Source organism: Rhamphochromis sp. 'chilingali' (assembly GCF_963969265.1).
Source record: "Rhamphochromis sp. 'chilingali' genome assembly, chromosome: 12".
In the NCBI taxonomy this organism is placed as follows: domain Eukaryota; kingdom Metazoa; phylum Chordata; class Actinopteri; order Cichliformes; family Cichlidae; genus Rhamphochromis; species Rhamphochromis sp. 'chilingali'.
The window spans coordinates 36,609,483-36,635,423 of NC_137939.1; the positions used below are offsets into that span (position 1 = coordinate 36,609,483).

Here is a 25,941-nt window from a genome sequence, read left to right on the forward strand (position 1 = left end):
ACGGACACAATCAACATTTACAGACCTATAGCCCTCGCATCGGCAGTCAGCACAGTGACGAATACCTACCACCCTCTGTTGAACACTGCCAATTTGCTTACAAGGCAAATCATTAGCCATTTACCATCCTCTGTGGACTGGACTGGTTCTTATGTAGTACTATTCTACTCTAACTGACCACTCAAAGCACTTTAATACAACTTACCTCATTCACCCATTCATACAAGCACATTTTTCTATGCTTTTCCTATGTCAGTGCTTTCTATCTAACATTCACAAATGTTCACAGACTGATGCATCAGAGAGCAACTTGAAGTTCCAATTACCAGAAGACCTGCTCTTCCTCCTCAAAGTAGGTGGTAGAATGCCCTCACCACCATCCTTCACAAAGCACTTAGCCACCGCCCCTACCTGAGCCTGGTTCTGCTGTAGGTTTCTTCCTGTTAATAGGTGACTTCTTCCTTTCCAGTGTCGCCAAAATGCTTGCTCATATGCTGCGGTCATGTGATTGTTGGAGGTTCCCTTGTTGTATTATTGTGTGGTGGTCTACATTACACTATAAAGGGCACTGAGGTGACTGTTGTTGTGATTTTGCACTGTATAAATTGAATTAAATTGAATTGAAGAAGAACAAGAAGAACTACTGATGATATAGCTAAGGCTGGATATGGTGGCCTTGAATCCTCCCTTAGTTATCCTGAAATACATGTAGGCTGCTGGTGCATCATACCATGATGCACTGAGTGTTTCTTCCTCAGTGACCTTGCATTTGGTACCTCTGTCCCTGCTTAGCAAAGCTTTAAATTTCCTTGGTTGATCTACGTTTCTAGTTTGAATGGTGACCAAAAGAACAAGATCACGCATACAAGCAGCGGAAATTCGCTTTCCCGTAGGGTGGAGGGCCTCTCCCTTAGAGATAGGGTCAGAAGCTTGGCCATCTGGGAGGGGCTCTTACTTTGTTATTTGAATAATTACAACTCAAAAGTTACCACATTATAACATTTTTGTTCCTACCTTGTTACTTTGTCACTTTATTAACAAGCTGTAATGGAAAATGCTACTGTAATTCTTGGTCGTAGATTAACATTTACAAGATAATTATGTACGTTGTGGTAAACATGTTCTTAGTAAATGATCAGCCATGAATTGCTCTCAGGACTCTGTGAAGCCTAACTGTCCTGCTGAGGTGATGCAAACATGTATTTAGGATGTTAGATGAACTGATCCAATAAAGCAGAAAGAAAAGCATGTCACAGTACAGCACAGTGGAAAGCTAGAAAAGGATTAGAATGAACATGTGCAGCTGATTTCATGTATAAATAAAGGATGATCAGTGTGTTGTACTCACACAGTGTGCTGCTGAGTCCGGAGCAGAGCATCATGTTAGGAGATCTGGATTACAGTGAAGAGCTGAGCTGATGGAGGATCAAACACAGAGCTGCTGTCCAGAATAAAACTGTGTATGCAAAACTGTAGCCAATGGAAAAATGGGAATGTCTCCACAGACCAAACAAGGAAGCAAACCTACTTTATAGATAGATAGATAGATAGATAGATAGATAGATAGATAGATAGATAGATAGATAGATAGATAGATAGATAGATAGATAGATAGATAGATAGATAGATAGATAGATAGATAGATAGATAGATAGATAGATAGATAGATAGATAGATAGAACTTTATTAATCCCTCGGGTGGGTTCCTCTGGGAAATTCGATTTCCAAAAAAGCACAGCACCGACAGAAGTTACAGAGTTACAGAATATTATATATATATATACACACACACACACACACACACACACACACACACACACACACACACACACACGGTAGATAGACTCATTTATAGGTGAGAGGTTAATCATGTTTTCTTGCAACTGCAAAAATTGTCTCTGCAAAAAAGAACAGTTTCTTGCACAATGTGGGCCTGATGTTCCAGACGAGAAGCGAGGGTCAGAAGATTGACAGGAAGCACCTGCCGTGGAGTCGGAGACAATGTTGTTTTCAAACTGTGTTAAAAGTCATTGTGGTTTTGATTTGACGTATGCATATATTGTATTGTCGTGGCTCAAAGAGTTGGCAGTTTGTCTTGTAAGGAAGGTCATAATCATTCATGTACAGATTGGGTTCATCAGTCATTTCTAATCACAGGTTTAACAGAGTCGTTACGTGGGAAGCAGTCGTAGGTGGTCTCCAGGTATTTGCAGACTCCAGGATCATAAGTAATGTTTGACTTTATGTCACACTCGGTTTTTCCATCACAGCTGCAGGGAGACAGAAACAGCTGGTTTTCAGCTCAAAGATATGAAACAAGTTACTTTCAGGTGATCATTTACTTCCTGTTAGTTTGAGTAAAGCTGTTCAACAGGTTTTAGTTTGTTTCTTCTTTTGAATCAAAGGCTCACTTCTACCATCCCACAGTGCTCACCTGTTCCTCACGTTGTTCACAGCGTCACCGTGAGAGCAGATTACTTCACCTCCACATCTGTACTCAGCTGACCTCACAATGATCATTCCACCCACTGTTATACAGACACAGTATGAGAGAAAAGGAACAACTCAACACAACATGCAATAATCCAGGTTTCAGGCTTCAGTTTCAGACTCAGATGCTGCAGATCCATAAATAATGAGGATTGTACCTCTGTACACCACCACAGTGGTTTTGACATCAAATAAAAATGTTTTTAAAGTGCAAATTTCAGCTTTAATATAAGGTTTTCTTCTGAAATGCATTAACTGTTTTGAAGTTTTTTTACACAGACCCACATTTTTGGAGCGTTTTTTTCAGATTTCTTTATTTTATTTTATTTTTTATTAGGAAAATACAATTTCAACTCCAGCTTTTTTTGTGTGAGTACACAGCTGAGCTTAATCTAACTGATGACACACTGGAAGTAGAACTAGAACATAATGCACCAGCAAAGGACTAAAATAGTACAACTGGAAATGTGAACATGTGGAAACTAAAGAGAGAACATGAATAAACTAAAAAGACTGGTTCAAAGACCCAGGAACCCTGACACATAGTTTGAACTCAACACAGTGAATTCTTGGACTCTATTTTCCATCTGACCACAGCTCAGGCGATGAACACTGAGGCCGTTAGAGGTGACCACTCTCTTTGTGTCCGGGGATGGGCGTCCAGGTACACACCGGCTCACTCTCGGCCTGGGGCTCGGTCACTCAGGCACGGCTGGCTGCCGGCGGAGCTCACGGGCGCGTCACTGCAACTCCCCCTGGCTTCTGCTCCGCGGCTGCTGAGCGAGCCCTCATCTGGGACTCTCCTCAGCTCTTTCTGGGACAGTGGCGCGGCTGCCCCTCTGTTGGTCTTCCTTGGTCTCTTGTGTTCTGGGGGCCTCTGGATGTCTGGAGTTTTGATCTCCTCCATACCTGCTTCATACCCTGGAGGACGGGGCTGTGGCCCCCCCACACTCCCTAGCAGATCGTTACATGGAGAAACCTTTGGAATGCAAGCATGCTGATCCACACAGGTATGCACACAGGTGTACACACGGGTATTCACAGACGCGGACTACAGCTTTCTTGGCTGCTGCCTCAAAGCACATTGTGCGCTGTCAATCTTGCGTGCTGCACAATATCGTTTATTATTTAGTATCTACTGATATCTACTGCTAGCTAGTTTATTGTGATGGTGCCGTTTTTTTTTTATTATGTTGCTCTTTGTTGTTTGCTTTCTCTTCTGTTTTTTTTCTTCATACAGGTGACCCAGGTGTTTTGTTTTTTTTGTTTGTTTTTTTGACGAGACTAGGGAGGCAAACTGAAAACACTCACATAAGACGCAGACCTTCACAATAAAACAGGAAACACATACACGCAATGACATAACCCACCAACTTAACACAGACTGGGGGACACAGAACATAGGAACATGAACCATGAAACAGAAGAGTACAAACACCCAAGGCAACCAAAACCACAGAATACTAATAAACTAAACATAAACACGGAGTCGCAGACTCCGGACCATGACAATTTGTCTGTAAAGCACAAGCAAGTGAAAATGTAATGCGCTACCATTAATTTGTCCACTAGAGGGAAATGTTTAGCCGGTGATACTTCTGTTATCCTGTTATTTTGTTTTATACGATTGTGAAATGTATTTTTATGGGTTATGTTAAGAAATATACTCTAAACACTTCTTCAGTAAAGACTCAGAGAAGAGAAACACACAGAACTTCTTGCTAGCAAGGGCGGCCTCCAGACTGAGACTCGCACTGAGAAACTGCCCCGGTCTTTATTTATACTTCAGTGGGTGCGTGTGTGTGTGTGTGTGTGTGTGTGTGTGTGTGTGTGTGTGTGTGTGTGTGTGTGTGTGTGTGTGTGTGTGTGTGTGTGTGTGTGTGTGTGTGTTCCTGCTGATCAAAGGGTCATATAACATGAAAGCACAAAAGGTACATCCTTGGTCAGGAAGACCCCTCACCCTAGATGGTTCACCCTAGATAACACAGTGAAGAAGTCCAGCAGTTCATCTAAAGGTTCAAGGTTCAAGGTTCTTTATTTGTCACATGCATAGTTATACAAGTATAACACACAGTGAAATGTAGCCTGACACGCTCCTCGACATGTGCAAAAATGGGGGGGGGGGGTGTGTAGAGGAAGAACATTATATATATATATATAAACACCCAGCACGCCCCTGCGGGCGGTTGATCCTTCAAGCTCGGGTCCTCTACCAGAGGCCTGGGAGCTTGAGGGTCCTGCGCAGTATCTTAGCTGTTCCCAGGACTGCGCTCTTCTGGACAGAGATCTCCGATGTTGTTCCCGGGATCTGCTGGAGCCACTCGCCTAGCTTGGGAGTCACCGCACCTAGTGCTCCGATTACCACGGGGACCACCGTTACCTTCACCCTCCACATCCTCTCGAGCTCTTCTCTGAGCCCTTGGTATTTCTCCAGCTTCTCGTGTTCCTTCTTCCTGATATTGCTGTCATTCGGAACCGCTACATCGATCACTACGGCCGTCTTCTTCTGTTTGTCTACCACCACTATGTCCGGTTGGTTAGCCACCACCATTTTGTCCGTCTGTATCTGGAAGTCCCACAGGATCTTAGCTCGGTCATTCTCCACCACCCTTGGGGGCATCTCCCATTTTGACCTCGGGACTTCCAGGTTATACTCGGCACAGATGTTCCTGTACACTATGCCGGCCACTTGGTTATGGCGTTCCATGTATGCCTTGCCTGCTAGCATCTTGCACCCTGCTGTTATGTGCTGGATTGTCTCTGGGGCATCTTTACACAGCCTGCACCTGGGGTCTTGCCTGGTGTGATAGACCCCAGCCTCTATGGATCTTGTGCTCAGAGCTTGTTCTTGTGCTGCCATGATTAGTGCCTCTGTGCTGTCTTTCAGTCCAGCTTTGTCCAGCCACTGGTAGGATTTCTGGATATCAGCCACCTCCTCTATCTGCCGGTGGTACATACCGTGCAGGGCTCTGTCCTTCCATGATGGTTCCTCGTCTCCCTCCTCTTTCTTGGGTTTCTGCTGCCTGAGGTATTCACTGAGCACTCGGTCAGTTGGGGCCATCTTCCCAATGTATTCTTGGATGTTCGTTGTCTCATCCTGGACTGTGGTGCTGACACTCACCAGTCCCCGGCCCCCTTCCTTCCGCTTAGCGTACAGCCTCAGGGTGCTGGACTTGGGGTGAAACCCTCCATGCATGGTAAGGAGCTTTCTTGTCTTTATGTCAGTGGCTTCTATCTCCTCCTTTGGCCAGCCTATTACCCCAGCAGGGTACCTGATCACGGGCAGGGCGTACGTGTTGATGGCCCGGATCTTGTTCTTACCATTCAGCTGACTCCTCAGGACTTGCCTGACCCTCTGCAGGTACTTGGTGGTTGCAGCTTTTCTAGCGGCCTCTTCATGGTTCCCATTTGCCTGCGGGATCCCCAAGTACTTGTAACTGTCCTCTATGTCTGCAATGTTGACTTCTGGTAGTTCAATCCCCTCAGTTCTGACTACCTTCCCTCTCTTTGTTACCATCCGACTACACTTCTCCAGTCCGAACGACATTCCAATGTCATTGCTGTATAGCCTGGTAGTGTGGATCAGTGAATCGATGTCTCGTTCACTCTTGGCATACAGCTTGATGTCATCCATGTACAGGAGGTGGCTGACAACTGCTCCGTTCCGTAGTCGGTATCCGTAGCCAGTCTTGTTAATGATCTCACTGAGGGGGTTCAGGCCTATGCAGAACAGCAGTGGGGACAGAGCATCTCCTTGGTAGATCCCGCACTTGATGGTGACTTGTGCTATGGGCTTGGAGTTGGCCTCTAGTGTTGTACGCCACATCCCCATTGAGTTCCTGATGAAGGCTCTTAGGGTCCCATTGATCTTGTACAATTCTAGGCATTCCAGTATCCAGCTGTGGGGCATTGAGTCATAGGCCTTCTTGTAATCAATCCAGGCAGTGCACAGGTTGGTCAGTCTGGTCTTGCAGTCTCGGCTGATTGTTCTGTCTACCAGTAGCTGGTGTTTTGCGCCTCTGGTATTCTTGCCAATTCCTTTCTGTGTCCCGCTCATGTATTGACCCATGTGCCTGTTCATCTTAGCCGATATGATGCCTGACAGGAGCTTCCATGTAGTACTGAGGCAGGTTATTGGTCGGTAGTTGAAGGGGACCGGTCCCTTCTTGGGGTCCTTGGGGATCAGGACCGTCCGACCTTCGGTTAGCCATTCCGGGTGTCTCTCGTTAACTAGCAGCTGGTTCATTTGTGCTGCCAGGCACTCGTGGAGTGCAGTCAGCTTCTTCAGCCAGTAGGCGGGAACCATGTCGGGCCCTGGTGCTGTCCAACTCTTCATACTGGAGACCCTTTCTTGGATATCTGCCACTGTGATGGTTACTGGACCCTGTTCAGGGAGGTCGCTGTGGTCAGCCCTCAGATCCTCTAGCCAGTGAGCATTGCCGTTATGGGTTGCATCCTTCTCCCATATGCTCTTCCAGTATTGCTCTGTCTCCAGCCTCAGTGGTGCTGTTCTCATATTGTTCACCTGCCACTGAGAGTACACCTTGGCTGGTTCTGTGGAGAACCGCTCGTTTATTCTCCTGCATTCTATCTCTCTGGTGTACCTCCTCAAGCATCTAGCCAAGGCTGTGAGTCTTTGCTTGGCAGTTTCCAAGGCCTCAGGTATGGACAGCTTGCTATACTTCTTAGGTACCTTCTTTGTTGCACCTTTCTCCTTCTCCATTGAGGGTATTGCTCCTTGTGGCTGTTCAACTTATACCCCAGCATCTCACTGATCACATAAGAGCATAAGAGCCAAGTTGAGCACACAGCCCTGTGGCGTGGCCATGTTCAGGATCCGTGTGGAAGATGTCCAGCTCCCCATTCTCACCACCTAAAGCCTGTTGAAGAGAAAGTCTCTGATCCAGTGGCACAACTGTGTCGACAAACCCAGGTTACGAAGCTTTACAGCCAGCTGAACTGGGCTCACCATGATGAAAGCCAAGCTTAAGTCAACAAATAGCATCCTAAAATGAGAGTTGTGTTCAGGGTGGGTCAGGGCTTAATGCAGGGCTAATGCGACCACATCCTCTGTTGAACGGTTCCACATGTGTGCAAACCGATGTCTGTCCAGACCAACAGGAATGACGTCCTTGATCCCCAAATGTTGATTCTGTTCATCTGGACGTAGCGTTTTCAGTGGGTCGCTTTGTCACTCATCCAAGCAGTAGCGGTTTTTGATAGTGGCGACATGGGCGGTTGCCCAGGGCGGCATCGCGGTGAGGGTGGTATCACGGGCATCTCCAAAAAGAAGTTGCTCGTACTCATGCTGCCCCAACATCAGCCAGCGCATTTTGAAGTTGGCATAGGCACCGGTCGGTTTTCTGCCGCCCATTTGCTGGGTGTAAGGGCGCCCTCCGTTTGCGAGGTGCGCCTGCTGCTTGCGGCACAGGGAGGAGAGGGTGGGGCGACGGGGGATTCTCTGGCTGGAGCAGCAGCTAATAACCAACTCGCAAAATAAAACAAAATAAAAACAAACCAACAATCACAAAACCACCAGATGTTATGATACAGAGTTATGATTTGCACCAATGTTTTTTTTAAATTCTATAAAGTGAGCGCGAGAGCCCTCGGTGCGCCTGCTCGCTGCTGTGGTGAAGTCAAAGTAAACACTATTGTCATCTCCGCTACATTCAGTCCAGTTTATAGAGAGATGAGACGACCAGTTACAGTAGTGCAAGTAAACAAACAATAAATATAAGAAGAGTAAGAAAATAAATATACACTTTAGGACTCGGGGTAAAGGGATCAATAACAATTTAAAATTTACATTTTGATGATTTAAAGTCTCACACACAACCTGTCAAAAGGGGAGGGGTCAGCTGCTTCCAAATAGAGCACATTTCATTCATAATGTTTTAAATCCAAGCCCATTATGTATTCCTGATTTGAATCCTGGGTTAGGTTATGTTGTGGTGATCCTCGGGTTGGGGGATGGGTGCAAAATTAAAACCAATGGAAGGTGGACAAGACAAGTTTAAAGCCATCAGGTCTTCAGTTTAGAAAAACAAGAAAAAAAGAGGAGGGGAAACGAGCAAAAGATACAGGTAAGCAGATGTGTGATTGGATAATGGCAGGTTATCCTGGAACAATCAGAATCAGAATACTTTATTAATCCCTAAGGAAATTATGTGGGTTACAGTTGGTCCAAGAAGAAATTCTAAAAATAGTAACAGTAACAGACTAAACTTTGTTTGTTAGCCACTTGGCTATGATAGTAAACCGTAGAAACTGATGTAGCTTACTGAATCTTTTGGACTGTGTTCAGCACAATATTCACCCTCTGGAGTCCAGGGTATAATTGGCTGTTTTTGACTACTTTTGATTTTACCTCTATATTTCACCTTTAAAATATGTTTTTCTTGCCTTGTTTGGTATCATTATTTTCAGCACAACCTCAAATATCTGAAATTTGAGTTATTTTTTCATTTTGGCATACTATATTATATTATATTATATTATTATATATACACAATTGATCTAAATTCAGACAAAAAAATTCAAAATCCGAGTAGAAAAAGGTTGTATTTTTTACTGTAAAACCCACAAACATGTTTAACAAATCATTTTCATAACTTGAAATGCAAATAGAAATTGTACACTTCTAAAGATATGCACAAATTTTGCAAACAACAAAGTTATATGGTACTATTTACCTAAAAATGTGTGAATGGGTGGATGACTGGATATGTAGAGCGCTTTGGGGTCCTTAGGGACTAGTAAAGCGCTATATAAATACAGGCCATTTACCATTTAAAAATGCAGCCATGTCCTCAGGCGTTTTTTTATATAACCATTTAAATCTATTTACAGAACAATCAGCTGTGCTGCATCAAATAAGAAGGCACACAAATTATTTGTGCCAGTCCAAAAAAATAGTTTGTGTTCAGTATAAGACAGAAGATAACAGCACAGGCCTAAACCCTGCAGGTCTGACAGCAGGAGGTGCATCAGTCCAGTTTTCCATGTGGGAACAGCGTTTACACTGGAATCTGCCTTTTATGGCTTTTTGGGGGCAAATATGAATTTCAGCAGTCTCACTGACACACAATACAAAACAATAACTACACAACACACTAACTACAGCCTTCAAACACGCTAAACGTCACTAATGTCTCACATATGAAAACTTGCTCTCTCTCTTTTTTTCGCTCGCCCGCTTTCCGTTGCGGGTGTCACTCCTAAAAACTTCCCCTTCTGCCTAAACAACAAGTGACACATGTTGCCATATCATTTTTTTGATTGGCTGACATGTTAAAATCTAGCACAAATAGGGAAGGGGTGTTATTTCTTTTTCTTTTTTCTGTCATGGTCCTGAGTCCTTACTCAGTGATTTTGTGTTTAGTGTATTTATTGATGTTATTATTATTATTATTATTTATGGGCTGTTTTGTGTTTTGGGGTTTTGGATGCTGGGTTCCTGGGTTTGTGCTCCCCCTGTTGGTCCCTGGTGTTAGTGTTCCCCTGTCTCGTCAGGTTAATCAGGCCCAGCTGTGTCTCCCACCTGTGTGTGATTTCCCAGTGTGTCTCTGTGTATTTATAGTGTGTGTCTGCCTCTGTTCCTCGTCGCGTCGTCTGTGTTCATCCTCTGTGTCACCCTGTGTTTCTGCGTTGCTCCGTGAACCTCTCTGTGTCTCCACTATGTGCTCTCCCTGCAGTTCTCCTCTCGTGTTTCAGGTTTGCCATTCTATAGTTTAGTTTTCCCAGTTTAGGTTATCCTCAGTTCTGTTTTGCCATCCCCACTTTGTGTTCTGTCTTCTCTAATAAACCTCCCTGCTTCTCAAGTAAGTGCTGCAAAGTCCTCCTTCTCCGAACTTCACACGGCTGCAGCCCCAGTCGTGACATTTTCACTCGCAAGCGGAGAGTGTTTGCTAGCGCTGTCCGTAGAAAACGTCATTTTTACTGTTGTTCCCGCTGTAAACACCACTGTTTTGTTCAGAAAAAAACATTGTGTGTATTTTTTAGCATAACTCTGGTTTTACGTGGCCCATCGACACAATTCAAAAACTGGCGTATAGTTTGAAGACCGCAGTTTCGACCCAAGTTGAAATGGAGACTCTGAGTCGCTGCATCTTGTAGCTGTGTTGTCTTAAATTGGTCATGTGATTTTGATGCACCGGCGCGTCCGTCGACCCCAGAGGTTAATTAGCCATTGTCAGTTGTTTATTTGTTAAAATAACAGTTTTTACAGTAAAATATGTTAATGTACAATCCTTAATATATTTTATGTGTGGGTGTGGGGTGGGGTAGAGAGTACAGGGGACGGGGTGGGGAGGCACCAGAGGGGGTGTTCGCCCAGGGCACCAAACAGGCTAGGACCGCCACTGCATCCAAGTGACTTCTTCAGTCTCAGCTGACTGCAGGTTTCCCCATTCTTATAAACATACATTTGCATAATGAGTGAAACCAGCCCACTGAATAAACAATGGGCTGGGAGGTGTTGAGGTTTAAATTTATTATCTTAAATGTTTATATGCTGATTATATTGCTTCATATGAGAAAGGCCTAACTCTGAGTACACTCTGTGCCAAAAAAGTGCTGACAGGAAACTGCATGCTTTTGCAGAAGCGTGCTTTTACAGCTAGGAAGTGAAACCAGCTAGACTGTTTGAATTTTCTAAATTATATTCTATATTGTGTCACTTACACAAACCTGTGTGTGTGGCTTTACTAAATTATTTTCAGTATATTACACAAAGTGAGAATGAAATTAGGAAAACAGGTGAGACTGATTGCTGCTCAGGATATCTATTTATTCATGTTTATTGTGATAGGAAATCATATTGATCAATACCCTCCAGCAGTGATGTCATCGAGGCTTGACATCCTGCTGGAAGTGACATCAGCAGTGAGGCTGTGACATCATCATGTCAGACGTGTCAGGACACGAAGGAGCAGTTATGGACCTCTGACACAAACAAACCCTCTCTGTGAGTTACATCCCACATCGTTGACAAAATCTCGTCCTGTAAAGAATCAAAACAAAGAAATAAAATCAGAGGTCTGTGCTGTAAATGTTTTCTTCTTCTCTAATGTAAAAAGAACAAACACAGTTCTTATAAAGACCTAAGATCACATGACTTCAGTCAATATAAAAACCAAACACATTTCATCAACAGGCCCACTTTCAGTTTGTACCTCCATGGTTTATCTCCATACAATCTTCTCCTCCTCCAGAGTTGTTTGGTTGTCCATTACCCCAGTTTGTGAAGTCAAACTGGGAACCATCACTCCACTTCCACACAGTTTCCTGGAAGAATAAAGTTCAGTTTGTTCTGATGTACTTTGATGCATCTATGCTGAGAGTGCAGACATGAGACCTCTTACACCACTCGAACACAACGAAGGTTCATTTTGTTTGTGCAGGTAAAAAATGAAAAGAAAAGTCAAGTCAACAGCAACATCTGTCTCCAGGAACAAAGTCCTGATTAATCAGTCTGTCACATGTTGACCTTTGAATCAAACTGATGAATATGAAGAGAAACATATGAAATATCAGAAACAGCTGCAGCTCATCCTCTTTATCTGTGAAACACTTACAGTCTCTCTGTCGTTGCCTCCAACCCAAGCTGGTGTATACGACCCTGCTGCTGTGCGAGTGAGCTCTCTGATGAAGGTGTACTCAGCTGTGCTGTGGAATGAGGCCAGATTTCCACCGAGTGTCTGACAGGAACTCTGAGGAGGAAGATGAGGTGCACAGAAGATGAAAAGTGTGAGAATGCATTTAAAATCAAAGATAAAGTGAGTTTGATGAAGGCAGCAAAGAGAGAGCTGATGAATAGAAGAGACACGAGGAGGGAATGTTTGCTCTGAATTCTGAACATCACTGCATGAACATTACTGCACTGCATGTATCAGCATGAAGCTGTTAGTGCAGGGCTGTGACGCCGCAGCAATAATCAGCTAAGAACAGAAGTCCTGTGTATTTACTCATGCACTTCCAACTGTGTGTGAATATGAATATAAAGCAAGTCTTCTTTCACTGAATGATTCTCACAGCAGGAAGCTTTTTATATGTCCCACATATAACATGTACACATACAGCTGCTGTTATTTCTGATGTACCTCAGCATCAGTCCAGTTCTTCTGACTGCTATCAAAGATGAAACAGCGACCTCCAAACCAAGTCCAACCAGCAGGGCAGGAAGGAGCTGCAAAATAATTGTAAAGGTAGAAGGTCGATAATCAGATTAATAATTCCTCAAAAGACAAAGAAAATACCTAGCCGTGTTCCACTACTGAGTCTATTTGAATTTAAGCTGATGAGGTTCATTTGACATTATTCCTTCTGCGATACCTGGTTACAGAGTCAGCACTCTATGCCTTCATAGCCACCTTGGATGACTTCCACTACATCACTTTGAATGCTATACTTCCAACTTTCACACAGTATGTCGTCTGTTTTACCAGCTGAGAGAGAACTTGTTATGAGGCAACAGGCAGATACGTTACGAGCCCCACAGGACACTGAGTGTATCAGTGATTACATAACCATCTGCTCAGACTCCATTATCTCAGCTCGGACTATACATTGTTATTCGGATAACAAGCCGTGGGTGAAAGAACATCACAGCTCTCCTCAACGATAAAAAGAGGGCCACAGAGAGGAGGTGGAAAGGGTTTCGTTTTTATTGAAGGGCACGATCAGAGAGGCTATGGACAGTTGCAGGAGAAAGCTGGAGTGGGAACTCCAGCAGAACAACATGAGAAAGCTCTGGAGTGGCATGAAGATATGTCTTTGTAGGTTCTCAGTCACCCAGGTCACGGTAGTCTAAGGAGCTTGAAAAGTCCTGAAAAGCGTCACTGGACTCACGCCATTCAAAAGCAGAGCTGAGGGCCAACAGGTTGAATTTGTTCTTCTACAGATTTGACACTGCAGCTAACGCTCACCCCCCGACTGACTTAACTGTAGTCAGCCTACAGTCCAAAGCCACACCACTCTCTCTCCCTCTTTCTCCTCATTGCACCTGAGCATACTGTGAAAGTCCTGACACTCCTGCTCCACCTGTAACTTTTACCTAGGACCAGGTTCAGAGACAAATGAACGACTCCACTAAAAAAGCCTGAAAGACCAGACAGGGTGAGTCCCGGTGTCCTCGAGGCCTGTGCACCAGTGCTGTGGAAGACGTCATCCCTCTTTCCTGTACCAAACACGCTCAGTCGTGTCTACGCCCACCTGGACCAACCGGTGAGCACTGGGAGGGTCGTGTTTTTTGACTATCCAGTGCATTCAACACCATCAGGCCGACCCTCCTGGGTGATAAACTGATAGTGATGCAGGTAGATGCCTCTGCGGTGTCCTGGATTGTTGATTACCTGACAGGAAGACCACAATATGTGCGTCTTCAACACTTTGTGTCTGACAATGTGATCAGGAACACAGAGGCAACACAAGGGACCATGCTCTCCCCTCTTCACTTTCTACGCCACAGACTTCAGCCACTGCACAGAGACCTCCATCTTCAGAAGGTTGCTGATGACTCTGCAGCGGTTGGATGCATCAGTGAGAGTGATGAGATGGAGTACCAGGCTGTGGTCGACTCCTCTGTCACATGGTGCGAGCAGAATCATCTGCAGCTCAGTGTGACAAAAGCCCTGATTGTGGACTTTAGGAGGACCAGGAAAGCTGCGACCTGTGTTTCAACCAGGGGGTCAACGTGGACACGGTGAAGGACTATAAATACCTCAGAGTACACATTAAATAAACTAGACTGGGTACTCTACAGTAAGGCCAGAGATATCTGTATTTTCTGCGTCTTTTAGCGTGTTTTGGACAGTGCTCAGGATTTTCTATCAGTCTGTTGTGGCCAGTCCTGTCCTCTATGCTCTTGCATGCTGGGACAACAGGTTGAGGTTCACAGATGCTAACAGACTAAATAAACTGATCTGCAAGGCCAGTAATGTTGTGGGGATGGAGCCGGACTCCCTTAAGGTGGTGTCTGAGACGTGGATGTTGTCCAAGAGAAGGACGATGTTGGACGACACCTCCCACCCACTCCACGACATGCTGGCCAGTTAAAGAGCCAGCACGGAAGCCCACACGCAGAATAGGTGAGAACAATACCAGGAACTCAGGGAAACCGACTGGATGATGAGGATGATTAGAAACCGGTAAGAACACAGCTGAACTAACTAATGAGAAACTGGGAAGTAGAAATGAACAAAGTACACACAGATAAAAGGCTAACACAATAAAACAGGAAACCAACATGAAAACTAAACACTGACAGAAGACCAAACTGAAAACGCTGGGTCAGCGGCCCAGGAACCCTGACAGTGGCGCTGTAACATAGTAACTGGATGGCTCTGTTTTTTAATCAGCTTATAACAACACATTATAAATAAACTGTGACAACATTCCTCATAACACACCTGGTTATGAGGAATCCATAATCCAGTTATTTGAGCAGAACTTATTGAGATACGCCTGCACCAATCCATCGATGTGCGTCATTAAATGTAGAACATCCTGATGGTGTTACTTTACAGGGCGCACACAGCTGAAAACGTTAAACTGTGACTGTCACCAGTTAACATGGGCGTGTTTCTTAAATCAGCAGCAGGTGTTCAACAGCTGACGGAGTGAACATGTCACGTCCCCGTGTCTACCCAGCCGGCCCCGCAAGGCTACATGTGTATTGTTTCTCTCTCACTCTCTCCTCACCGCTCTGCCTGGGCGGAGCTCACTGTGGGCTCCCGCCCTCCCACACACCTGTTCGCAATTAAGCTGCCATTATCTTCCCACCATTTAAGGCCGGGACGCTGTGCTTCTGGTCGCTGGACGGTTGTGCGAGACACGTTAGTGATTCTCTCAGCTCCGTGAATTTGTGCTTGTTTTTCAGACTGTGAGTAATTTTCCTCTCCTGTGTGACAGTTGTGTGACTTCCCCACTATATGAACGTGTGAGTTTCCCCTTGGACCCACGGATCCCCAGATTGTCCCCTTTCACCAGGCACGTGCAGAGGGGGGGCGGGAGGGGCTTGAGCACCCACCCCTTTCCTGATGGGTGCCCAAAGTGCCCTTGTGTTTGTAATGTTTGTGTGCGTGCGGAGTCCTGTCTGTGCCCCTCAACAATAATGTTTAACTATTAATCCCATTTTTACTAAATAAAAGGATCTGGCTTGCATCAGACCTGGGCGGTCCAGAGCTGTAGGAGAAACACAAATTAACTCAGAGAGGCAGACTGATGCAGCAAAACCATGAAGTATGGTGTACAGCGTACACTGTACTCTATAGCACCCAGGAGTATTAGCTTATTACGTACACATTGGTCAGTTGTCTTGTGGCAACTGACGAATTGAAACAAATGAGCATAACAATGCGACAAACATTACCTGTCCTCTTATTAACTGCACAAGTAGTGCTGGTCATAGCTGCTTGCTGACTGGGTAAGGCTGTCATGGGTCTGTAGCTCTGTCACCGATTTAGGGAACATATTTAGTTTTAAACACGGGCAGAGGAGGCAGAGGAGCAGAGACCCGAGGAGGCCGCCGGTCCGAGTGTCAGGTGAACTGAACTTCAGGTAAGAAGTTATGACCTGCAGTCTATCTGGGTCAGATATAAACCAAGTTTAGGTGGAGTTCATTTCAGCTGTGCTGACTTTTTACAGTCAGTTACAATAACTCGTACTAGCTAGCATGACGGAGTTTCTATACAGCTGGGTGGGTGCTATGATGTTACTGATAGTGAACTTTATTTTATTCATAAGGTTAGTTAGTAGAGTTTCCAATCGTCTCGCATTCAGAGGAAATATTACGAAAGTACGAAGTACGAATAAAAGTACCTTTTGTTCGTTCAAATGACTTTGTAAACACTTTTTGAATTCTGTTTTTAAATGTCAGCTGATTTTAATTTTAAATGTCACTTTGATTGGTTTTATTTTTATTTTATCATTATTTTATAATATTTGTATTTATTTGATGATTAAATCACGAGGTGTTCACTCAGGATCTAAAACAAACTGACGAAATCTTCGTGACTGATGATTTTCTGATGATTCTTTTCAGCACAGAAAGGTTCATCTTTTAAAAATAATGAAGAATTTTCATTTTCATTCACTTCAAAAACAAGTCTGAATGTACCGACCCTAAAAGATTATCTTTAGAAGTTTATTATTTGAGTTACTTACTCTGACAAGTGTAAAACACCTCCAGGTACTTATAAATGCCACGACACGGGTCTTCTGAGATATTTGCATCAACAGTACAGCTGTTTTTCCCATTACAGCTGTGAACGCAGGTCAAAGGTGAATCAGCAAAAATTAACTGCGTCATCTGAGAGAAGATGGAGAGCTGAAGAAACAGAGTCAGCATCTGTACCTGTTAGTTACATAGTTCATGCTTCCTGACCAGAAGCAGTTAACATTTTGGAGCTGATAGTCAGGACGTCCATCAGAGCACGTGGTCTTGTCACGGCGACCATAATAAGCCCAGGAGACGACTATAACCTGTCCTTCATCTGAGGAAGAGTTCATAGAGTCAAACTGTAACCATGGTGATATTTTTACTGCAGGAAACGTACAAAGACATAGAAGCTGTGTTCTCACCACACTGAAGGTTTGACTGGAAGTTTTGACATGTTACATTGCGGCCTGAAACAGACACAGATCCCATAGAAACTGTAATCATTCATGTACAGATTGGGTTCATCAGTCATTTCTAATCACAGGTTTAACAGAGTCGTTACGTGGGAAGCAGTCGTAGGTGGTCTCCAGGTATTTGCAGACTCCAGGATCATAAGTAATGTTTGACTTTATGTCACACTCGGTTTTTCCATCACAGCTGCAGGGAGACAGAAACAGCTGGTTTTCAGCTCAAAGATATGAAACAAGTTACTTTCAGGTGATCATTTACTTCCTGTTAGTTTGAGTAAAGCTGTTCAACAGGTTTTAGTTTGTTTCTTCTTTTGAATCAAAGGCTCACTTCTACCATCCCACAGTGCTCACCTGTTCCTCACGTTGTTCACAGCGTCACCGTGAGAGCAGATTACTTCACCTCCACATCTGTACTCAGCTGACCTCACAATGATCATTCCACCCACTGTTATACAGACACAGTATGAGAGAAAAGGAACAACTCAACACAACATGCAATAATCCAGGTTTCAGGCTTCAGTTTCAGACTCAGATGCTGCAGATCCATAAATAATGAGGATTGTACCTCTGTACACCACCACAGTGGATATTACATTAACTCTGATCAAGGAGGAAACTTTAAGTCAGTGTTTTTGTTTCTAATCTACATCAAATGTTTCTGAACTTTTATACACAGTCCAACATCCTCAGAGCTTTTTTTAAAGAATAAATGCACTGTTGGTTTGTTGATCAGGAAAATACAATTTAAACTGAAAATAAGCAGCTGTGCATAAAAAGGCTGTAAACTATAAACAGTTCATCCAATACTTGTTAAGTTTGTTGAATTTAGCCTGAGAGTCTGAATTTGATCTGCAGTGAATTCTTGGACACTATTTTCCATCTTACCACAGCTCAGGCGATGAACACTGAGGCCGTTAGAGGTGACCACTCTCCCTGTGGATATGGGGGTCACAGGAGGAGAAACTTGAGCTCTGATAAAGCCTGAAATAAAAATAAATGTATAATAATGTAATAATGTAAATGTATAATGTAAAATAAATGCTAGGTTTAAGCCCGGGTCATCTTTTCAGAAGCCCGGGGTCTTTTGGAGTGTAATTTGTTTCATAGTTAGAGGCCTGACTGACAACTGTATAAAACAAAAACCACACACAATATTCGAAGCACATAGCGCACAGTCGTAAATTCCCCCTAATTTTGGTATCAATCAATCAATCAATCAATCAATCAATCAAGGCTTTATTCGCCACATGCAGGTTGCCCTGCAGTGAAATTTGAGCAGCTACCAAAGCAAATCATTGGCACTGTACAAATAATGTAAATATGACGGTGTATCACAAAAGATTGATATCAAACTGATCACTTGACCCATTTTGACTCTATCCAGTCCTTTAAATCCAGATTGAAAGCATATCTATTTGATTTGGCTTTCCTGACCAGTTAATACCCTTTTAAATCTTTTAAATTTTTAACTTTTAAATCTTTTATTAAATTTATGCTTTTATTATTAATGTTCCTGCTGTTTTTGTCTTCTTAGTGGATTTTGTACACTGAACAAAAATATAAACGCAACACCTTTGTTACTGCTCCCATTCCCCATGGGATGGACGTAGAGACCTAAAATTCATTCCAGATACACAATATAACCATCCCTCCCAAACAGTGGTCACAAATCAGTCCAAATGTGTGGTAGTGGGCACATCTGCTATATTGAGATAATCCATCCCACCTCACAGGTGTGCCACATCAGGATGCTGATCTGACATCATGAGTAGTGCACAGGTGTACCTCAGACTGCCCACAACAAAAGGCCACCCTGGAATGTGCAGTTTTGTCTCACAGCAAAATGCTTCTCGAAACAATGCCACAGCGAATGAGCGAGTAATCAAAGATAAAGGCGGTCCAATGAAATATCAGAGTGTGTGACCTTTTTTTTGGGTGGAGACTTTTTGTTTAGCCAGGCAGTGCATGTTACAAAAGCAAAGACTATCAATAATTCAGAACACAAACACTGCATCACCGACCCAGGACCCTGACAGAGGCCATGTTTCCATATTGCACATGTACTGTAGTGATGGAAGTGAAATGAATGAAGAAATACATAAAGGCAACACGTGAACAAGAGGAGCTTCATAGAGCTCATCTTAAAAAAGCAAATGTGTTTGCCACAAGATCACATTCAGGTCACAATTGTGATGGGAAAAGCTGTCAGACAGGACAGGCTTTAAAAAAGAAGACGCCTCTTGGATGAAAGTGGAAACTCCAGAAACCTTTTGCATGAAGGTGTAGCTGTGTACAGTGACATGTTATGTTTTTCAGTATTTTTCCTATTTTGTTTTGGCACTCTCTTGTCCTGTGTCAGTGTGCACAGTTTGGCTTCCCTCGTCCCGTTAGCCTCAATTAGTCCCAGCTGTGTTCCCTCTTGTTTCACATCCTCGCCTTAGCCTAGGTGTATTTAAGTCCTCTGTCGTCCTCTGCTTGTTGTTCTGTTGGCCTCTGTGTTTCCCTGTATTCCATATTTTTGAGTCTCCAGTTCTCTCCTGAGTTTTTGTGTCTTTGAGTGTTTTTGCCACAGCAATAAAGCTGCCTCTTTCAGTTCATCCTTTTGTATCTGCGCCCTGTAATTTGGATCCTCACTCTACCTGCTGCACAGCCGGACCTGAAAAGTTCTTCACGCAGTCAGAGTTGAAGTAACACTTCTGTCTAAATACTGTGAGTGTGAGCCCCCCCACCAGGTTGCAATCCAAAGCCTCCATCCCTGATTTCCTCACATGTCAACAAGGAGCCCCACAACATCCAGAACCCCCCCCCACCCGCCCAGCAGCCACCAGACAGGGTTCATTTCATTTTCACTGGGAACAGAAATAAGATTTTAAAAAGGTGTGTGTGAAGGATAGAGTATAGATTTTAGATCACACAAATACAATATTTAGTAGTTACAGACAGAAGAAGAAGAGGTGAGCTCTAATAATGAGAAAGTTCACAGAAAGGCTCTCTGTGACCAGAATATAAGAAGCAGTAAAACAGCATTTACCTGAAGTGATGAGTGAACAGGTTGCTGCCAGCACTGAAAGAGACAGAAAGAAAGCTCAGTGTCAGACTGTGTGTTTGATATCAAGTTGAATTCACCTCAAAACATGAAACAGAAATGAAAAGCAAACAGGAGAAAGCTGCTGCTTTCATTCACACCTGGATTCTTTGGAAACTCTTTCTAAACAGCAGATTTCAATGACACATTTATTCTCTTCATCTTTGTCAATAAACTTATTTGTGTTGACAGTTTGACTTCAACTCTTCAAAGTAAATGATCAGCCATGAATTGCTCTCAGGACTCTGTGAAGCCTAACTGTCCTGCTGAGGTGATGCAAACATGTATTTAGGATGTTAGATGAACTGATCCAATAAAGCAGAAAGAAAAGCATGTCACAGTACAGCACAGTGGAAAGCTAGAAAAGGATTAGACTGAACATGTGCAGCTGATTTCATGTATAAATAAAGGATGATCAGTGTGTTGTACTCACACAGTGTGCTGCTGAGTCCGGAGCAGAGCATCATGTTAGGAGATCTGGATTACAGTGAAGAGCTGATGGAGGATCAAACACAGAGCTGCTGGATTCACTCTGTTTGAATAAAACTTGTAATGTATATGCAAAGTGCAAAAAACCCAAAATGCAGATTATCTTCTATCTCAGATGTAAATGAATAAGGAAATAAAACTACTTTACATTAAAAGTTATGTAAGCCTGGATCAGCTGACCCAGTGACAGCTGGGAGAGGCTCACATCTCATATTTGTTGATTGGTTAAATCAGTTTAGCAACTGGTAAGAATTATTTTTTTCTTAAAACACGATACAAATTATTGCAACTTTTTTTTGTAATGATTCAGATGTCGTGAAGAGCTGTTCCAAAGTTTAGGAGCTACAGTTTGAAAATGTGATCACGTCTGGATTTAAATGAAGAGCACAGAACAGTTCAAAGAGCCTGATCAGCTCAGAGAGAAAGTGACACTCCCCTGTTCATTAACAGCGTCCTAAAGAGGGAACAAAGAGGACGGAGACCAAGTGGACGACACAGACACACATGCAGCAACAGCTGTGGGTGTTCAACACACCAGTGTTTACAGTGGTTTAAATGGGGTGGTACAGCAGGTGGATGTTTTAGCTGCTTGATGTTTGTAGTGATAAAACGATTATTAAAAAAGAAAAACAGGGTGCAGCATGAGTGCAGCAGGAACACATTTGTATAGAAAATTTTCACATTTGCATGGATTATCTCCACACGTCTCTCTGGTCAAAGCACGCAAAGGAGAAAGATTTGAGAAAGTGGGTGAAAATGTGTTCTGAAGCCAGTTCACGAGGAAAACAGAGTTTCAAAAACACTCACAGTATTTAGACAGAAGTGTTACTTCAACTCTGACTGCGTGAAGAACTTTTCAGGTCCGGCTGTGCAGCAGGTAGAGTGAGGATCCAAATTACAGGGCGCAGATACAAAAGGATGAACTGAAAGAGGCAGCTTTATTGCTGTGGCAAAAACACTCAAAGACACAAAAACTCAGGAGAGAACTGGAGACTCAAAAATATGGAATACAGGGAAACACAGAGGCCAACAGAACAACAAGCAGAGGACGACAGAGGACTTAAATACACCTAGGCTAAGGCGAGGATGTGAAACAAGAGGGAACACAGCTGGGACTAATTGAGGCTAACGGGACGAGGGAAGCCAAACTGTGCACACTGACACAGGACAAGAGAGCGCCAAAACAAAATAGGAAAAATACTGAAAAACATAACATGTCACTGTACACAGCTACACCTTCATGCAAAAGGTTTCTGGAGTTTCCACTTTCATCCAAGAGGCGTCTTCTTTTTTAAAGCCTGTCCTGTCTGACAGCTTTTCCCATCACAATTGTGACCTGAATGTGATCTTGTGGCAAACACATTTGCTTTTTTAAGATGAGCTCTATGAAGCTCCTCTTGTTCACGTGTTGCCTTTATGTATTTCTTCATTCATTTCACTTCCATCACTACAGTACATGTGCAATATGGAAACATGGCCTCTGTCAGGGTCCTGGGTCGGTGATGCAGTGTTTGTGTTCTGAATTATTGATAGTCTTTGCTTTTGTGACATGCACTGCCTGGCTAAACAAAAAGTCTCCACCCAAAAAAAAGGTCACACACTCTGATATTTCATTGGACCGCCTTTATCTTTGATTACTCGCTCATTCGCTGTGGCATTGTTTCGAGAAGCTTCTGCAGTGTCACAAGATTTATCTCCATCCAGTGTTGCATTAACCTTTTACCAACAACCTGAGTCTGCTGCACAAAGCCTTCTCCAGCACAGCCAAAGATTCTCAATGGGGTTTAGGTTTGGACTCAGTGGTGGCTAATCCATGTGTGACAATGATGTCTCATGCTGGAAGAACAACTCTTTCACAATTTGAGCTCGATGAATCCTAGCATTATCGTCTTGGAATATACTCATGCCATCAGGGAAGAAAAAATCCATTGATGGGATAACCTGGTCATTCAGTATAGTCAGGTAGTCAGCTGACCTCATTCTTGGAGCACATACTATTGCTGAACCTCGACCTGACCAACTGCAGCAGTCCTAGAGCACTGCCCCCACAGGCTTGTACAGTAGGCACCAAGCATGGTGGGTGCATCACTTCACCTGCCTCTCTTCTTACCCTGATGTGCCATCATTCTGGAAGAGAGTAAATCTGGACTCAGACCACATGACCTTCTTCCAGTGCTCCAGAATCCAATCTTTATGCTCCCTCGCAAATTACATTTTTTTCTGGCCACATTCCTACCTCTAAGATGCTCTGTCCCCACTGTCCACTAGCTGTTTTCTCTGCTTGATGCATGACAATGGTTTGACCCTTTTTACACACACTATCATCTTTTCCACGACCACGAGATGTGTCTTTCAACAAGGTTGTTCAAGAAATGAGAAGCAACTCATTGCATCATTTGGGCAACTTGTTGCCAACTGAAAGATAATCACCATTCAGTATTTGTCCAATAGGAGGCTCATACCTAATTGATTAGTTACATCCAGTTGGCGAAGCAGTGTAGTTAAAAAGGTTTGAAGTTAAATCCTGCTAAATGGGACAATGGCATCACCTACTATTGCAAATGTCACCCTGCATTGACTATGAAGGGCGCAGAATTGTGAGTAATCTTCAGAGTGATGAAGGATTCCCACAGAGGTAACGAATGTAAATGTTGTGGAAAGAAATCATGTTGCTAGTCCATAACATTAATAGAAATTGACTTGGTTATTTTTGGTTAAATATCATTTGCTGTGGGTTACTTCTGTCATCCTTATGTTGGGTTAGATGTTCGTTCCATGTGAGACTTCGTTACCAGGAAAGAGACTAGCGAACTATGCCGTCTTTTCACACAGGGCTCACACTGGTTGTTCACCAAAATTAACCATTCTACTTTGTTGGTCTTTGTCATGAATGCAGGTATGTGACTGTGCACTGCTGTTAGAGTTTGATACACAGCCCTCCTCTTTGCATTTTTATAATACGTTATTGTTCCATGTGTCCTCTCAGGTTCCCTGTTTTTGTGTTCCTTTGCGGTACTCTCTGTAGTTGCCTCCCAGTTTAGACTGTCGAGGTACGGCTGTGCAGCACGCAGGATGTTGGACCCAAACGCAAAACACTCGATGGAGCAGTAAACTTGGTGTTGGCACAAGACATTGAGGAAGATAACAGTGGAGGAATTATATCCTTAAAATTATTCATAGCACTTTCAGAAAGACATTTACTGTGATGTACCTTGAAGTTCTTAAAATATTCACTCAGAGGGCTTATGAGGCGATGAGAGGAGCAAGGGAGTGGCTGGAAATGGCTCAGGTTTCAGATGAGGTGAGGTTGTGACCTTTAAGTGGGGAAGCAGGGGGCGAGAAGGTCCACAGCTCTGTGAATCCATAGAGGAGGGAGCCATCAAAGGATGAGCAGGCAGGTGAATTGTTGAGGTGAGTATCCCAGTGGATAGGAAACCACTTCTTGAGACTAGAGGATGGAAGCACACTCGGAAACACAAGGAGAAATGCTCTTACTAGCACTCATAAACTATAAATCTAAGGAACACAAACTAGGCCTGGTTTCTGCTTTGAGAGATAGATCATCTGGCAGAGACTGGATGGTCCATATACAGTGAGTGGAAAGGGCTATGGGGCGATTGCCACCCAGCTTGGTGAAAAAAGAACAACTGTTGGAGCAATTTTCAGGAAATGGAAGAGGCTAATGATGACTGTCAATGTCCCTCGGACTGGGGCCAGGCGTGGGGTTTCAATGATGCCAAGAATGGTGAAGAATCAGCCCAGAACTACACGGGAGGAGCTGGTCAATGCCATGAAGAGAGCTGGGACCATCGTTTCCAAGGCTACTATCAGTAATACACTAAGACGTCATGGTTTAAAATCTTGCATCGCATGGAAGGTTCCCCTGCTTAAGTCAGCCCATGTCCAGGCCCATGTGAAGTTTGCCAGGGACCATCTGGATGGTCCAGAGGAGTCATGGGAGAAGGTCCTGTGGTTAGATGAGACAAAAGTAGAACATTTTGGTCTTAACTCCATTCGCCATGTTTGGAGGAAGAAGCATGATGAGTATCATCCCAATAATACCATACCTACAGTGAAGCATGGGGCTGGAAGCATCAAGCTCTGGGGGTGTTTTTCTGCACAGGGGACAGGACGACTGCACTGTATTAAGGAGAGGATGAATGGGGCCATGTATTGTGACATATTGGGTAAAAACCTCCTTCCCTCAGTCAGAGCATTAAAGATGGGTCGTGGCTGGGTCTTCCAACATGACAATGACCCAAAGCACACAGCCAGCAAAACCAAGGAGTGGCTCCGTAAGAAGCATATCAAGGTTCAGGAGTAGCCTAGCCAGTCTCCAGACCTAAATCAAATAGAAAATCTTTGGAGGGAGCTGAAACTCCATGTTGCTCAGCGACAGCCCCGAAATCTGACAGATCTAGAGAAGATCTTTATGGATGAGTGGGCCAAAATCCCTCCTGCAGTGTGTGCAAACCTGGTGAAGAACTACAGGAACCGTTTGACCTCGGTAATTGTTAACAAAGGCTTCTGTACTAAATATTATTATTTTTTGACTCAAGTGATCAAATACTTATTTGACACAGTAATTCACAAATAAATTGTTCAAAAATCATACAATGTGATTTCTGGATTTTTCTTTTTAGATTCTGTCTCTCACAGTGGAAATCTAACCTATGCTGAAAACTGTAGACCCCTCCATGATTTCTAAGTAAGAGAACGCGCAAAATCACAGGGTGATCAAATACTTATTGACCTCACTGTATACTGCTGCTGATGAGACAGAGCTGATCCAGCCAGGGAGTGGAAGGGCCCCAATCTCATTATCAGGCACTCAGATTTTACACATTTTTTTATTGAAAGGTCAAATTCAAAGGTCAAGCCTCTAGGAAGTAGATCTAAATACAAGCACAAGAGACTCCAGACCACCAAATTAAAACAGGAAGTAACAGATGACAAATACACTGCATGCATATTCGACTGAGTTTAAAATAAAGAAGACTGAGTGAACAGAATACAAACAAAAGGATCTCAGAAACTCAGAAGTAAAGGAATGTAATAAAAAACAAGGAAATTGTATCAGTAAGGAGATAACAAGACCTATGGACACTAAGAAAAACAGGAAGCTAAATGCAAACACCACAGAATACAGAATCATAAGACAATCAAGAAAATAAAACTAGAACGAACAATGAATGCACTTGAAACAATTCAGGGTTCAGTATCTTGTCCAAGGTTACTTTGGCATG

The 25,941-nt window shown here is 43.5% G+C and overlaps 1 protein-coding gene across 1 annotated transcript; it reads right to left on the bottom strand.

Moving 5' to 3' along the window:
* Nucleotides 1-11,407: 11,407 nt before the first annotated feature.
* On the bottom strand, nt 11,408-20,710 carry LOC308407346 (L-rhamnose-binding lectin SML-like; the record flags this gene model as incomplete). Its single annotated transcript, XM_080898911.1, has 11 exons — nt 20,640-20,710; nt 20,153-20,185; nt 18,007-18,102; nt 17,473-17,566; nt 17,214-17,308; nt 17,074-17,118; nt 16,847-16,985; nt 16,657-16,754; nt 12,594-12,679; nt 12,069-12,203; nt 11,408-11,494 (listed from the first exon to the last, which is right to left on the bottom strand). Exons 1-11 carry the CDS (start codon nt 20,671-20,673, stop codon nt 11,408-11,410), a joined length of 942 nt encoding a protein of 313 aa, XP_080755037.1. The 5' UTR covers nt 20,674-20,710.
* Between the last annotated feature and the right edge of the window lie 5,231 nt (nt 20,711-25,941).